Source organism: Pituophis catenifer, unplaced genomic scaffold (assembly GCF_029215685.1).
Source record: "Pituophis catenifer annectens isolate HBS135680 unplaced genomic scaffold, rPitCat1.0.hap2 SCAF_1, whole genome shotgun sequence".
NCBI classification, from domain to species: Eukaryota; Metazoa; Chordata; class Lepidosauria; order Squamata; family Colubridae; genus Pituophis; species Pituophis catenifer.
The window spans coordinates 100,101,451-100,118,544 of record NW_027256881.1 but is presented as its reverse complement, the minus strand read 5'-3'; the positions used below and the strand labels follow the sequence as shown (position 1 = coordinate 100,118,544).

The 17,094-nt window shown below is 40.2% G+C and overlaps 1 protein-coding gene across 1 annotated transcript in view; it reads right to left on the bottom strand.

Annotated features, from left to right (window-relative positions):
• Positions 1-2,637, bottom strand: part of REV3L (REV3 like, DNA directed polymerase zeta catalytic subunit) — an 80,974-nt gene extending 78,337 nt beyond the window's left edge. Inside the window, exon 1 of the mRNA XM_070932810.1 lies at positions 2,464-2,637. Coding sequence (XP_070788911.1) covers positions 2,464-2,602 — 139 coding nt within the window. The 5' untranslated portion in view covers positions 2,603-2,637. The remainder of the gene's footprint in view (positions 1-2,463) is intronic.
• Positions 2,638-17,094: the final 14,457 nt, after the last annotated feature.

Sequence of the window (17,094 nt, the reverse complement as noted above, 5' to 3'; positions counted from 1 at the left end):
TTAAAAAGGAAAACCTGAAGAATTACATTTATTTGTTAGGGTTAGTTCTAGTCAAATTCAATTCCAATTTCACACAGTATAAATTCAATCGACTAATTTTGAATTTTCACATATGGTTGTTTATTTCTGGACCTTTATATATATAAATATATTTATATAAATATAAAAATCATTGCTAAATCTCATTCAAACAATTTATTTCAACAGCCATTTATACTCTCTCTAAAAACAATTGCATAAACTTTTTTAAAAATGATTTTGTGTTGTTTTTATTGATTAAATATCAATAAAGCAAACCAAATTCTTGTCAAAATAAACCCTTTGGATTTTAATAAACTTAAAAAAAATTCCTAGGAGTATACCTGGCTGAACAGTTAAATACTCTTTCAAGTAAGCATAAATAGGATTACAATGAAATATATTAAACTTTTTTATTGTACAATACTATTTGTGTAAGTTTTATCTAAATATTTTGATACTATATTTATTTGGATTTTGTTTTACAGTCCATGGTTTTCAGGCTACAATTTATTACAACCCCCACCCCCACCCCCACCCCCTTAGGGATCTTACTGATCTAACTAACAATAAACTCCATAGGATAACTATCATTTTATCTTGACTTACTTGTCAAAACGTATGCTACTGGCCATTCCATACATGGCACAGATCTATCTATACCTATTGCAGAGGTATGGAAGGGAGAGGTATTTTTGCTTTTGTACTTTTTTTCCCCTGGAAAGCATTAAGGCACTTCTTTCCTTTGATTTAAAAAAACAACAGTGAGAGAAAGGAGGAAAATATATTTATTCCCAAGGCAACCCATGGGCTGTATGAGATGATGTTATCTCTACCTTTGATGGTTGTTGTTATTTTGCAGAATATCTTCTGGTCCTCCTGTTACACCCCCCCTTTCTGTGCCCTGGTGAATAAAACATAAGCAATCCCCACCTGTAGAATCAACACTTGCTGCTATTGTTAAGTGGATTTGTGACAAATACAATTACCCAAAGGGATATATCAGAACCAACAGTAGGACTTTGAAAAAAGAATGCTTTATAAGAAACTACAATTAGATACAAAAAAACTAGCCTGCTTTTATAAAATTATCATTTTGTAAGATTAGGAATTATGAAATAATACACTGAGTATTATATAACTATTCAAACATTCTCCATTTACAAGAATTGAGGAATTGCAAAATAGTAATTATTAGAACTGCCTAGAGTAGCCCCACAGCGAAGTAAGCAGCAAATAAATTTAATAAATAAATAACCAAATATAGCTAATGTGCTATTAAAAAGTGTCACTATTATCAGTATTAGTTTTTTTGTATTTGCATTGAGTCCCTTGATGCATGTCTCTTGCAGTTTCCATTTCTGTCACAAATTTGGCCCACCAGTATTTACATACATACATGCCCAGGCATGCACACACGCGCGCGCGCACACACACACACACACACACACACAGAATATTTGTCTGGGGTTCTTGAAGATTTACATGACATTTGCTAAACCTAGTTTGCTAAAAGCAGAAGAGAATATTATTAACTAAAATAATATTGGTCTTATATAGATTTTATTAAAGAGCAATATATATATTTTAAATCCTGTGTGCCTAAGTGTTAGAATCATCCTTAGACCAGACATATCTATTGCTGATAATTTTATGATCTTTTTAGGATAGCAATTTAAAGATGGGGTTTTTTTTGTCAGTTATCAAGAATCTCCTTCCTGTTGTCTAGGATTAATAATGCATTTTTAAAGCACATTCAACACTCGTACGCTTTGCCAGAAACAGAAACTCTACACTGTAGCTCCGAATGTTATGTTTGGGGGGGACGGGGACGACGACGACAGCCAAGGTGAGTTATAGCTTAGCACCGCCATCAGACAAAAGCAGTATTTATACAGCTGGATTTCATTATGGTTATAATACACGGAGGCGGGAGTGGAGAGTGATCACTCGCTTCCAGCAACGCATACAGACGGGAGTGTGTGCTCTTTACACAGAAACACGCCGAGATCCCCCCCACCCTTCAACCCACCTCCCGGCTGCACCGCTGAGGGTCACACGGCGCAGTCCCTAACCAGGGAAACGCGCCCTGCGCGGTTCACAAGTCAGCCCCCCGGCACAACGCTCAGACGTGCAAAGGGGCTGCCATTCCTTTCCCCGCGATTCCCAGACGGGGGGCCCGGGAACCGCCGAGTTTGCTCAACCGCAGCGGCGGCGGCGGGAGCAGGTAGGGGAGGCTCCCGCTGCAGCGCGCCAACGTCTCGAGGCGGAAGGCGAAGAGGGAGAGAGAGGGGGGGGGAGGTCGGGGAATCCTGGTCCACCCACCCCCCCTCAAAAAAAATCAGAGCTGCTCACGAAAAGGAAGGGCAGAAGGCAGGCAGGGTCCCCAGGGCCAACAAAGCCCCCTTCGCCTCGGCTGTGCCCGGAGCGGGCGCCCGTCCTTACCCGACGGAGTGGCACCGAAGACTCTCACCACAGGCACCTTCTTCACGGGGGCCTCCCTAAAGGAGGACTGGCAGGGGTCCAGGCCGGGGAGCGGGCTGCTCATGTAGTAATCGGCGGTCACGACCCTCACTGAGAACATGTTCGCCGCCACGAAGGAGAGGCGCCGCTGAGGGCGACCACTGGGCGCACCCCGAGGCTGGGGCTCGGCGCACCCGTCCGCAGCGCGACAGCGCAGCCCCCGCCTTCTTTCCTCAACACGCCCGGCGCGCGCGCGCTCCCGCGCTTGGGCGAACCAACGGCCGGGCGGTCCTCAAGGAGGGGAGAGCGAGACGCGCACGCGCTGCGCCGGGTCTCCGCTGTTTTCTTTCTTTTTTTTTTTTCCCCCTCTCTCCTGTCACCAGGATCGAGCGCCAACCGGGACGAAGCTCTTTAGAACGAGGCGGACCGCGCGCGGCTCGTCGTGAGCAAACCCCACTCTGTCCCGAGCTTTCTCGGTTGCGGTTGTTGTTGCCATGATGATGACGTCATGAGACGGCCACCTTGGGGAGGGGGGGTGGCGGTTGGGGAGCGAAAAAGGTTGGATTCTTTTTTTTTTCCTCGCGTAAGCAGCTTCAGCTCCAAGGCGACTTTAATAACCGGCGCGCACGTTTGGGCTTAACAGAATCATTGCTATCGATAGTCCGGCTTTCGAACTCCAAGGGCTGGGAAAAGTTATACGGAGAGCGCAGTCGCGATTAGGGACGGGACTGATAACTTGTAAAGAGATCATATTTAGCCGCCATTTCAGAAATCGAGCCCCTTTAGCTCAAAGGGAAGGAAGGTGAGTTCCTCGGGCGCCATGGAAGGGCGTTAGAGGGAAATTGTGTGAGGAGCAGAAGTCGCGGGAGAGGGAATAAGACCGGGCAACGTTTCCTGCGCGCGCTTCTCTTTCTCCCCCGCCCCCTCCCTCCCTCCCTTTTAACTGTTCCTGCCGGAGAAGAGAAAGATGAATGGAGCGCAGCCTTTAGGGTGCTCGCGCGAAGGGCGGGAGTGGCAAGGAGGGCGGGGCCTCAGCCGCGCGCTGCGGAAGAGGAACGTGCTGCTCGGGATTTTTCTCCCCCCGCCCCCTCAGCTGCGGAGCTCGGCGCTGACAGCTGTTCTGCGGTGGCGCGGGAACTTTGGGGGCCGCCAGCCAGGTGGCGGTACAGTTGTTAGAGCCTGCGCTGATCTGGTGGTTGTCTGAAACCTGCCAATCGGGGTGACAAATCAGCGGTGCGATCGGCTTTTTATGGGAGGGTGTGCGCGCGCTGAATACCTTCTCTACAACAAAGCGACGCGTGCCTGCACAAATTCCAATTCGACTACATTACGGAGCCCAGTACCCTGAGGGTTTAGAAAGGGTCAAGTGCCATGCATTTCTCATGCTGGCCCCTTGGCACAACGACCGTCGAACTGCAGCCATTTATCGGAATTTAGAATTCGTATATCTGTTTCACTGATCAATGAAATCTCTGGCTGTATGATATTTTCTTAGTGATTGCATAATAAAACTGTGCTACTGCTATAGTAAAATATATATATATATTCACCACAAATTATATCTATTTTTCTTTTTCGACTTTTTTTTTTTTGCTTAATGTACACCTATACAGATATTCTGCCTTTGTTTAAGAAAAGGAACATTCTGTGATAACCGAGGCATTGTACAGAACAATATTATGTTTTTCTAGTTTGGAATAATTTATTTATTTATGCATGCATGCATGCAACAAATACCTTAATTTGGTATTTGGTGTCTTACGTATGTAAGGTATTGATGATAGATGGTAGATAGAATAAGGTTATTGTCACTTTGAATGTACACTAATCAGCATACATTAAAATGAAATTTCATTGCATACAGTATTGTTCATAAATGTTCATCAAATATAAAAGTATGCAGAATGAGGAGAAGAGGTACAGTTTTGAGTGGTTATACCATGAAAGTGGATAGAAACTTGAAAGTACATGAGCTTTGTTTACCCAAGACATTTAAGGTTAACCTATCCATAGTTTATTTAACAAACTATTCTGGAGTCATTCAACTATGAACCATAAACTAACCGTATGGATTGGGTTCACACTGAATATTTGGTTAGAATGGCAGCAACAGGCTGATGTTCTCTAGGCTCAGAAACTGAGCAGGTTTGGGACTGGTTAATATTTGTATGAGAGACCAAATAATAGTAAGGCTGTATGGGTTGAATTAGGAAGTCGTCAAAAGCACCTTCCTGAAGAACGGGAAAGGCATTTCCATACTGCTACTAAGAAAACTCCATAGTTATATCCATTATCATGCTAGGGGTTGTATTGGGAGAAGTCAATAGAGAATTCTCTATTTAATGAGAAATAAATTCAGTATATTGTATAAACACAGTCATAATGCAGTCTGCAGTCTGGTAGTCTAACTAAATTTTCTTCTCCATGGATGGAGAGAAAGCACAGTCTCGGAGGAAAGCTGACTTCATATGCAATATTTACTTTTTATTGGAAAAGGAATAAATGTGTCAGTCGCGATTTTGGGTTTGCTGATCCCAAGCTGTTGTAGCATCTTAATACCTCTCTTCCCAGCAGTCTTAGAGATGACCTATATTAATTTTCCTTGTATTCATCTCAATGCAATGGAATTTATTTTAACAGAAACATAAAAAACCCCACCTTCACTGAATCCAGACTATTTCAGGCATCAGGGAATTCCCACTGGAAATAACTTGCACAACCTTACATTTTTTATTTCTCAGTTTTGAACATATGCAAACTTGCTTGTTTATTAAATAGAAATTTTTAAAAATAATTTTGTGTACAGTAAAAATGTAATTTTATTTAGTACTCAGCAGCAAATCCTATTGTACCTAAAACAAAGACCTCTGTCCATTGCCCTTCAGAATGTCTAATGTGTGTTGCTAGGCAACAATCCCAATAATGAGCTGTAAATTTGAATAAGCTACCGATATCAATCAAAGAAAATAAAATAGCTTAATCTTAAATATGGATATTTCTTAACTACCTTTTTGCCCTAAATGACCTCTAGATTTCCACATCATATTAAAAACAACAAAGCTAAGAGCACCAGCAAATTGAGATTTAAGTCCTCTGTCAAAATAGGTGATCACTGATATTAAATTAATAACTATAAATATATCAGAATAGATGTATTACTAGGATGCAAAATGTTATATTTTTACTGTAGAAATGCTAAAAGGATACAGAGACCTAAATTTCTTAATATTAAAGTATCTTACTAGGGGCTTGGCCATACACAACATACTACCACCTTAATACCCCACCCCTCTCCCAGGCAGGATTCTTTATAGTAGCCTTGTTTACCTTTTGTGTTCTTGGACAAATGAACACACTTCCAAACAAAGCACCTTCCATCTTTATTGTTTGTTTGTTTTCTGATAAAGTTATGCGTCTATTTAGCCCAGAATCATTTAAAAAAATAAATACCCTGTAAGCTGTTACTTTATTTTTTAGCTGTCTTTTTTTTTTTTTTTTTTTTTTTGTAATTAAAACAGGTGAAAGAGCTTGGAAAGCCCAGGGGAATATTGTTCAGTCCCTATTAATTGATAAATACAAATTGCATTAAAAAAGAAACAGTCTTACATAATAGATGGACTCTTCTATGTCAATTTTTATCAGGTGATTTTATTCATTCACAAATATACCTAAGAATTCTATATATATCAATACAATAGTGACGGAAGGAATATTGATTTTATGTTTGGAAATGTTAGTATAGTGTCTATACAATGTATAATTTTAGTTGCAATATTTAAAAGAATAAAAACATAAGTAGCCATTTTTTCCAGTGTTTTTAGGTCTTGTTTCAGTTTTTTCATCAAGTATACTTACCTGTTCTTCCAAGGAACTACAAAACCATTTTAAAGGAAAGTCAAAGCAAAATAAAAATTAATGTAGTCTTTGCAGCATTGCCTTCTTAAAAATTGGGCTCATGAGGAATCTGCAGTTGTACTGTCCTGATTAGAAAATATAAGAGGGCATGTGGATGGGGAAGTCTGATGGGCTGTCTGGGTAGCTTTGAAGACCAGAATAGAGGCACATAGAGAATAGTGCAGGTTATGGGGGAAGAACATTCACGGGTAGCTTATAGAAATTAGAGTCAAGCAAGATGCAAAGGATGTAAGAGCAGTGAAACAAGTTGTGTATGCTGTGGGCCACAAAAAATAGTGCTGGTCAACGGGAAAGAAGGAGAAACCAGCTGTAGAAAGTCAGCACCCACCTACCCTCCTAGAGAATGAAATATTTTGGGGAATATTAAAAAGGCAGGATAGAATATTTCCCCTAAAGGAGACATGGGGAAAAAATTTAAGGGATTCAGAAACCGGCACCAGTCTCCCTGCCCCAAGCAGAAACTGAGGAAATCCAGCTTTTAGAAATGCAGATTTGTTAATTCATTAAGAAAGACTGGGTCAGATGGATACTCCAGATAAGCAATTAGGCAAGACAAGATTAGCTGCTCAGACAAACACCTAGGATTTGCATTTCCCCTTTTGCCTATAGAGCCAGCCATGACTCCTATACGACCCCATAGAAATCAAAAGGTATAAAAACCCACCCTACTCTCAACTCCCATTTTGTCAGCTGTCCAAGAACTGCATCTGTGTGTGTTGGTACTGTTCATCAATAAACAGAATCTTTCTTTCCAATCAGCCTCCGTTTTATTCCCAGCTTGGAAATGGAACTGGATTTTTCATCCAACACAGCCCAAATATCCAAGCCAGCAAAAGAAGAGGCCACACTCTGAGTAGAACGGGTCTCTTTACTAAAGTCTCAGCTTGGCATGTGGTGAACAATAGAGTAAAAGGGTTTTTTAGCCAGCATTACTGGCTTTTGCTAGCCAGCTGGCTATACGGACTCAGGACCCTCCACCTTCCTGTTCCTGGTTGCCTCCTGGCCGGTTCCAACAAGTACTTTTCAGACCTGGATGGCTTCTGAACCGACCATAGCTGGCTCGTCTTCCTGGCTCCTCTCCCAGCGTGAGTCCCATCACCCAACACCCATCCTGGCCCCATACATTCCCCTCCCCCTACGTGTATGTGGCAACTCTGAAACAGCGCATTGTGGCCACTGAGCGGCGCACTGTCTCGGACATTGACAGGCAGCCCTCTCTACCAAGCAGAATCTGAAGAGAGCAAGCATATGCACAGATTAGTGGACCTGCAACCCACCCCGGGTGTCCTGCCTGGGCTTCAAGGGAGTTTACTTATGAAATTTGTTGGTCAGTCTTTCCGCCCGTACGTCTTGGCTCCTCACCCATGAGGCCTCAGACATGGGGTACCCTTTCCAACAGACTAAGTACTGCAGGACCCCCTATGCACCTGAGAATCTAATACTTGGCCTATTTCATAGTGGGTGTCCCCATCCACCATTATGGATCTGGCTGGGTGTGGGGTCGAGGGTCTACTGCTTGATGCCACCACTGGCTTCAGCAGGCTGCTGTGAAAGACCGGATGGACCTTCCCCAGTAGAGATGAGAGTTTTAGTTGCACTGTCATGGGGTTGATTATTCTGACTATGGGGAACGGACCCAGGTATTTCAGACCCAGCTTTCTGCAAGGCAGCTTCAGTTTAAGGTACTTTGTGGAGAGGTAGACCTTTTCCCCTACACAGAATAGCTTTTATGGTGACCTTTTCTTATCCGCCTGGAGTTTTTGGGTCTCATCTGCTTTTATCAATGCTTGCTTGACATTCCCCAAACTCCCCTCAGGTTATCTATCCACTCCATCAGGCTGCCTAGTGAGGGGACCTCCCAAGAGAGCTTGGGAATAGGGTCAAAGTCCACCCCGTGTACCACCTTAAAGGGTCTTTGCCCCGTACTGCTGCGTACAGCATTATTATATGCCACCTCTGCCTGATGTAATCCATCCTTTATTGTAGCTGCTTCGTCTTGTACTTGATTAATTTTCTCTTTAATGGCTGCACATTTTTGTTCTTGCAAAAGGCATTTCAGTTCTTAACAGTTTTTATTTTCTGTTGGTTATCATGAATTTCTTCTTCTAATGTAGAGATGACCACTGATTCATCTACATTTTCAAGGTCTGTAATTTATAAGTTTGTTTTTCTCATTGTTATCTGCAATTCTTTTTTGTGCTGCTGCTGCTGATCAGTCAGATAGCCAGCCAGTAATGCTGGCTAAAAAATAATTAATGTTGTTCATTCCGGTCTTTCTCCTAGGCTGATATTTCTCTTCCTGTGATTTTACCTCAGGCGTGTATCATCTTTTAGTCAGAGTCTGTGTCAGTGTTTTTTATTTGGTTTTTTGGCCCCTTGGGAACTGGGGAGACATTACTTTAGACTCTGGTTTGCTCAATTTCCATAATCATGCACTCATTTGCATTCCTTTCCCATACATAGTAATTCTAATAAAAAATGTTTCTTCAGACAGAAGGAGATTCCTGGTTCATGGTTTAAGTCACTCTTGGATTAAACACACAAATATACATAAATAAATAAAGGGAGGTCATGCTGCTATATTTTGTAGCCTGCCAATATGTATTCTATTCATGCTCTGTGTTAATTGAGTATTCAATAGCCAATTTACATGCATACAGTTCTGCAGAGAAATCCAAGATTCCTGCATTAGTAATACCGAAAAAACACTTAATATTGAATCAAAAAATTCATAAAAATTGTATTTTTTCAATCAAAAAGGTAAGGTAAAAGAGACAGAAAAAATCTTGGTAATTTTTTTTGTTCAGGACCACTTTATTGGTATATATAGTGTTAGTACTTTACAAGGAATATGGCATTAGTTATTTAATAATTGTTTATGATCCTGATGTGCTATTTATTTATATTACATATTTGTACTATATAGTAAAACAGATACATAAAAATAGACAAATGCTATAATTCTGTGATGGCGAACCTATGGCATACGTGCCAGAGGTGGCATGCAGCACCCTCTCTGTGGGCACGCAAGCAGTTGCCCAAGTTCAACTCCGCCATGCATGTGCGCATACCTCCTGCTGGCCAGCTGGTCTTTGGGTCTCTGCCGCCCATTCAGGGGGGACGCAGCATGCACAGGGGACGGGCGCATGCACGGGGGGACGTATGCACAGGGGCCACACGCACATTGCATTTTTGGGGTTCAGACACACGCGCGCAGATTCAGGGGTGCGCACGCACTCTTTGGCCACTCAGTCTGGAAAAGGTTAGCCATCATTACTATAGTTAGTTCTCCTCAATATTATCAGAAGTTCAGGATTGTAGAGGAAATAGCAGTTACACCTGCTTCTCTCATTGTCATAAGATACCATTCATCATGTTGCCTTCCATCGCATTCAGATTTCTTTGACCTTTTCCATGATTGCAAATGCCTAATAGCTAAGAACACATCAGACATTATTATGCATCTTGTTCCGTGTTATTAGTTTCCATTTCATAACGTGGCTTTTTGTGTACTGATAGAATTAGGAAAACCTTTGTTGTTAATTATTTGCGTTTCTTAATTGATTTATATGTTGTTACTTCCTAAAATTTTTGAAAGCTACCTATAAATGAAAATCACATACAACAATAAAAAATTAAAAATAGTATAGTGAGGCATTGTGTAGGTTCTGAATTGAATACTGTCTCTCTAGGTAACCTGCTTCCAGTTAAGCTGAATTCTGTGCCCTGAAGGTGTTGGAAAGAGGGAAGGGCCCATTCTAGTCTGGGGGGCAGGCTGTTTCAAAGGGAGTTGTTCTGGTAGAAGTGGGGGGAAATCAGCCATTGAAGCAACTGGTCATGGAAATATTACTTGCCCTATGCTTAAGTGGACTGAATCAATGTCAGATCAGAATTCAGTTCTTCCAACAGCCAGTTGATAAGCTGTATTATATTAATTTTTATTGCACCCAGAAGCAGACAAAAATCTAGCCTTAGAGTTCTCAAATGCTTGGAAATGACAATATATAAAGTATTTATCTGAATGGAAGGTACACTAATTTGGATTTTGCTTTTTAATTTATCCAGTCAAAATGTACACCTGAGTCAGAATGATAGTATGGAGTAAAGCCAACATGGAGGCAAGCTAATTCTTTTCTACTGGTACTATGATACTATGTGCAGAGATAATCTACTCCCAACAAGAGTCCAGTCACTATAACAACCTAAAGCAGCTGAAATTGGAAGCAAGTAGTAGGACAACAACTTATTTGATACTCTTCATTGCTGTTCAGAAACTCAGCCAACATTTCTATTGAACAGTGTTATCAGTGAATTGGGTTCTAAACAGAGACATAAATTTAGAGGGTTCCAAGTTTCCAATCTGGAAATCTTTGGCAGATAAGATGAAAGTAGTGTACCATTTCCCCACTGTTCTATCCTAATATTTTGTGTGGTTTCAGAAATACCTAAAATTATCCTTGGTTTAATATCAGAATAAAACAAGGTTAGAAAATCACAAATTGGCTATTGGCTACAACTAATAGCTTTAATAGTATGCGTGAATAGTATGCATTATGCTGGGCATGGGGAACATTCATATGTGCAACTTAGATTTAATCTTAAAATATATGTAGTTGATATAATTATTTTTAATGTGTATGCTTTTCTACTTATTTTATTTTTCTTCTCCATTAACGTTACAATTTGGCTGTAAGATTTGGAGGTATTCCCAGAGATATACCCAAGATTTATAGAATGTTGTGCAACTTCAACCTAAACATTCCTGTCCATTTTAGACCTTGTTATTGTTTCTGAAGCAGCTGTCTCACCCTTCGTAAAACTTGGCATCATTTTGGAGTACAGTATGTCTTATTTTCCATATCCTTCTCAATTTCAACAGTGAACTGAAAGTTTATGTAGAATTAATAGTATTTATCTGGACAGTAGTTATTTTGGGATTTTGAGGAGGAGGAGGAGCAAATGATAGCTGTAAATTGGCAAGAATTAAAATTTAGATCTAGTGAATAAAAGGGATCAAGAATTTGCATTAATTTTTCATACAGGATCCCTGGGTAAACAGGTTGCATTAGAATCTGTAGATTAAAGAATAAACCCATATCTTTTGTTTTTGTAAGTCTTACCAGAGCACAATAACATAAATTTGTATAATGTGCAAAGAAACTTGAGTAAGTTAATGGTCATGGCTTCTCAGTAATGAGACAAATTTAAATATGATCTGCTTCTATGTCCTCACCTGAACTTGCAGGACTCTCATATCTGTAAAAGATGACAACTCTTGCTATAACCAGACCAATATGAATGACTATTTTTAGAACTGGCCAGCCTCCTTATTTAGCCATGATAGAACTGAAGGGGTTGTTTGCCATAGCTCAGCAATAGACTATAAGAAATCCTAGATATAATTGTGCCTTCTCTAGAATATAACAGAATAAATTTGGCTTGCAAGTAGTTAATACTTTTAAAGTAAAATAATAGCAAAACAGTATTAAGAAAATTGTACTAATAACATAATTTTTGAAATAGATATATGCCTTTTATGTTGCTTTCTGTAAATTAAGAATGAGGATTAATCTACCTACCTTCCTATCTAATTATCTACCTACTTATAAATATATTTAAAGCCACATAAGATGCTGGCTTGTAAGATGATTTATCCATCTAGTTCATTATGGTCATTACTGCATTTATATATTCTGCTAAAACACAGTGTTGTTGTTTTTTTGGCTTAGTATGTGAACATTGCTGGTATAGCTGGTAAATTATGGATTATTATTTAGCATGTGGTTGGAATTTAGCCAGTTGATATTTTTTAACAGAGTTGGGAGGGATCTTGTAGGTCATCTAGTCCAACCCCCGCCCAAGCAGGGGTCCCTACACCATTTCTGACAAGATGGCAGTCCAGTCTCTTCTTGAAAGCTTCCAGCGATGAAACTCCCACAACTTCTGAAGACAAGCTGTTCCATTGGTTGATTGCTCTCAGAAAATTTCTCATTATTTGCTCTATAAATCATGACTGAACAGGCAATAAGTTAATATGATGTATCAAATACAGTCTTTACTTTCACATCTTTTTACCTAAAAGTGCCATACATTTCTATTCTATGTTTCAGGCTGAAGCTATGATCTTAGGCTTTTCCATGGACGATTTAATCAGGCCCAAGGTCTGTCCCTATTTTGAAAAGTTGAATTCATTGGTTAAGCTTTACTACATGCAACCAACACGTGAAAGCAGTACCGTCTGAGCAACAAGGCTACCTGTTTGATGGTAAAAAGAGAATACAAACAGAAAATCAGTTAATATAAGCACCCCTGTATTGTAGCCCTCAAATAGGTGGCAAGAGTTTTTAAAAACATGCTACTTAATTCTAGTAAGTATCATACTATTCAGTCTGCTTTGCACAGAAAAAAACAGTCCCAGCAGTACCCCTTAGCCTAACTTATGCTACAGAGATATTGAGACAATAAAACAATAACCTTGACCAATATTAGTCCAGAGAGCATTATTCTGCAAATTGCAAAAAAGACTGATTTATAAAACAGGGGGAGTGATATAAGCATCTGTTTTGCTTCCAAACTGACAGTCTCTAGACCACCCATGTCTGATATTAGAGGCAACTAGTGGAGATCTTGTATAAAATGTTAAAATAAACAGTTGTCTCCCTAACAGGAATGTTTCTCTTCCATTAACTTCATAACAATGTTTAAGAGACACAGGAATTGGGAAAGATAATATAATGAATGAAAAACAATTTCTTGTCACACCTTATTGCTTTATTATAATACAGTAAAGGACTCAGGATTGGGGCTGTGTTCAATCCCATTTTGAACTCAGTATTACTATATGTCAAAAGGAAGATATTTTTGAAGAGTCTGTTTTCATTTCCTGTTTCCTGAAGCCCTTTTCCTGTTCAGGTTGAAAGACTCAACACTCTGCCATTTGGTTTGGTTGCCTTCGATCCTTCTCAGGCTAATGGAGCCATTCAACCCATGTCTTCCAAACTCCAACCTCAGAGACCTCCAGAAAGCTGGAAACCTCCCTAGACCATTTGCCATTTTCATGGCTTAAAAAGCGGTCTGTTCCCCCCCCTCCTTCTTTCTGAGCATTTGGAGGAACTTTTTTAATGGAGAAAATTGTTGGCTGTTAGCCATCTTGAATTTAAAGCAGTAAAATGAGGTAAACATTTAAATAATATGTAGATAAACAAGTCCTCACAATCTATCATTTTCTGTCCTTGAAATAAACTGCTTATTATCTGACATATGAGTTTATATTATTATATGCCTTGTTTCAATAATTCCAGTTATTTTTTTGGATTGAGAAAAATACACCTGAGGCATATCTATTATATAACTTGGGAGGGGCAATCTTATATCTAGAACATACAGACCACTTTGTACTCATTTTGCACCGCTGGGGAGCACTTTCAGGTTCTACTACTGAACAAACAAAAAGGTTACGCCTTAAAGAGTAAAGGCCCCTGTGGTGCTGTTAAATCCAGTGGTGAAATCCTCCGCAGTTTGCCACCAGTTTGCTGCCCACGCATGTGCACCAAACGCACACTGCGTGCACATGCACAATGCATGCCAAATGTGCACTTCATGTGGAAAAAGGACACTTAACAAGGTAAGTAGAACAGCAAGGGGGGAACAGCTGTGCCGCACTATTTAGATTTGCCAGAAAGCAGGATTTCCTGCTTTCTAGCAGATATAAATCATGCAGCACAGCTGATCGTTGGAAATACCGGTTCGGACCAACCGGTAGCTTTTTTTTTTACTACTGGTTCGCTGAACCAGTAGCTTTTATCACTACCGGTTCGCCTAAACCGGTTCAAACTGGTAGGATTTCACCACTGGTTAAATCCCTTTAAAACTCAGCTCCACCTTTTTTTCCAGCAGTCAGGGCCAAGCCCAACCATCTACCCATCTTTTGTTGCCTCCAGGCAGAGGGGCATGGTCAGTGTCATCACTGAAGTGGTTAAGGGACACATTTTTCAGTTTTTCATGTATTGAGACTGAGAAATTATTTTAAATAGCTGCATGGAGATTTGATGGCTAAAGGCACCTCTTATACTACCTTAAAGCTTTTCAAAAGGCTTCTAAAAATGCTGATTTTGCTTTTTCATTTCAAAAAGTGAGGAGCAAAATGCCTTTTAAACATCCTATACTATAATTATACCATTGGCCGTGCTCCTGTCATCCCTGAAGGCCATTTTTAAACCTTTAAGTCTTGTTGACGTGGTAGCTATGTATTGTTTAACCATGATGCAGGATATAGTCCAAATACAGGAATTACGAATAAAATAACTTCCCAAGAATTGGAAGTAACATTTAAAGAATTATTTTCCCCTCAAATAATAATAAAAACTTGAAAGTGTGCATTTCTTGTGGCCACCAATTCCCCCCCCCCACAGTACTTTAAATTATGTTCTGCTTTGAATGGACATCAGTGGTGGGTTGCTTCCGGTTCTGTCCAGTTCTATAGAACCAGTAGTAAAACCAGTGGGAGGCTCCGCCCACCTGCCACGATGTCATCATGGGTCATTGCGCATGTGCAGAAGCTTCTGCGCATGCGCAGAAGTGCACACAAGCAGAGCAAGCGCGCGTGCTCCTGCTGCGAACTGGTAGTAAAGGTAAGTAGAAGCCATCCCTGATGGACATGATAGAGATTTGAAGTGTAGGAATAGAGAATTAAGTGATAAACTGAAAAACAGTGGCATGTTGTTGCTGTTCATTCTGATTTAGGAAAAGGAAAGCTTTCTTTCTCATGTTTGCTTCTTTGTGATGAATTTGCTATGCATTGAGTGATGCCTGGGAGATTTGGTGTTTATCTGCTAGGATTTCCAGGAGCAATTGAGAAAACTCATTATGCATATTTATCACATGATCCAGTTCATTAGACAAATAGATCAGGGAGAATAAGCTATCCTCCTGGAAGACTCTTCAGAGTTCCTACACAAACTGTTTACTGACGCACAGTCTTCCTTGGTGAGAGAACAATGTATTCTTTGGTAGTGAAATGAATGAGGCAGGAAGTTCATTCTCTCGTTTTCTCATTCAGGATCACTGAGAGGAAACACTCAAAGAAAGATGTCTTACAAGGAAGCTATTGAGAATTGACATTCTGGTGGCATAAATCAGTAAGCTAGCTATGAGACAAAGTCTAAATACTTATCTTTTCCAGCTACAGACCATTTTACTTCACAGCCAGCCAAATTTGAAAAAGCAATCTTAACATTTAGACCAATGTTTTTCATCCTTGACAACTTGAATATATGTAGACTTCAACTCCCAGAATTCCCTAGCATCTTGACAGAATTTGCATCGCACTCGCGGATCAGGCTCAGCTGGGCTTTGTCTATGAAAATAAAAAAAGCCAACAGCAGTTGCAGAGTCATGGCGTGCTAGAAAGCTTCTTTGGAAAAAAAAAAAAAAAGCTCTTGGGTTTTAGCTGTCCCAAAAAAGAAAAAAAGTCAAAAGCAGTCCCAGAGCCATGGCATCTCACAAAATCCTTTTGCAAAAAGTTGCTGAAGTGTAGTGGAAATGCATGATCTTACTTACTACCTTACTGAGACTCGGAGCTATGAGGGGTCAAGCCTGGAATGGCTTGGATATGAGTAGGTACTCACTCAAAGAGCTGCAGTTCCCAGTTAATGACGGCAACCCACCCCGGACTGTGGTCACATGACATTTTGCTTTATGACTGCATCAGCAATAGAAATTCTGTTCCTATTGTGTTCATTAGTCAAGGACAATCTATATTTGTTGCAGCAGTTTGTAGCTGACTTTTGTACTGGCTCAGTTTGATGTAAAAACATTTTTCATATAGTACAAATGCATGCTTACTATAGTCACATTATGTACATTTTAAGTAGGAAATTATAGGCAGGTCACATGGTTTTTGTGACCAATAGCACTGTAGTTGTAGCTTGGGGGGGTAGCTTTGTCAGCCCTCCTGGGTAAACATGGTGGGAAATGAGCTAAATCTATTTTAAGGCTACGTGTACAAAATCTTGCAAGTGTGAAGATACAAACTTCCCACTGCCATTTTTAAGTGTCTAATCAATGAGGGTGGATCCTTCCTAAATTTATTTCTCTGATTGTTGAATGACTCTGGATTCCTCCCTCTCTTGTCTTATTTCCAATACTGACATGCACACGTACACACACACACACACACACAAAGCACACTCTGTGTGTGGGTGTGTCACTGCTTTATTGTTGCTGTTTTATTGTCCCTTAGCAGCATCCCCCAAATGAATCTGGTAACAGCACAGAATTGAAAACCACAATTGTCATAAGGGCCCATTGTAAGGAAAAAATGGATATATTGAAGCTGTGTGGTAAACATTTATATCCTCCCATTGCAAATTTTTCCAAGCAGCTTACCATAAATGAGAGTACAATAAAATAAAACCATATAAACAAGAACGTCATCAATGCAGTAGCATAACTTGAGCTGTGTCATGCAGCACTGCTGCAATTTGACCTGGGGAAGAAACGTAACAGAATTCTAGAGAACATAGTGTGACTTGCATGGAAGATTCTTGGCCATGTTAATTTTTCTGAAATGATGAATAGGCACAGCTGTGTTGAAGCGTTATTTTTAATGTAAGGATCAAACAGCTGTGATTGTGGCACAGTGGAAAATATATCAAACTGAAATGCCAATTATCATAAGGGCAACTATGACAAAGGGAA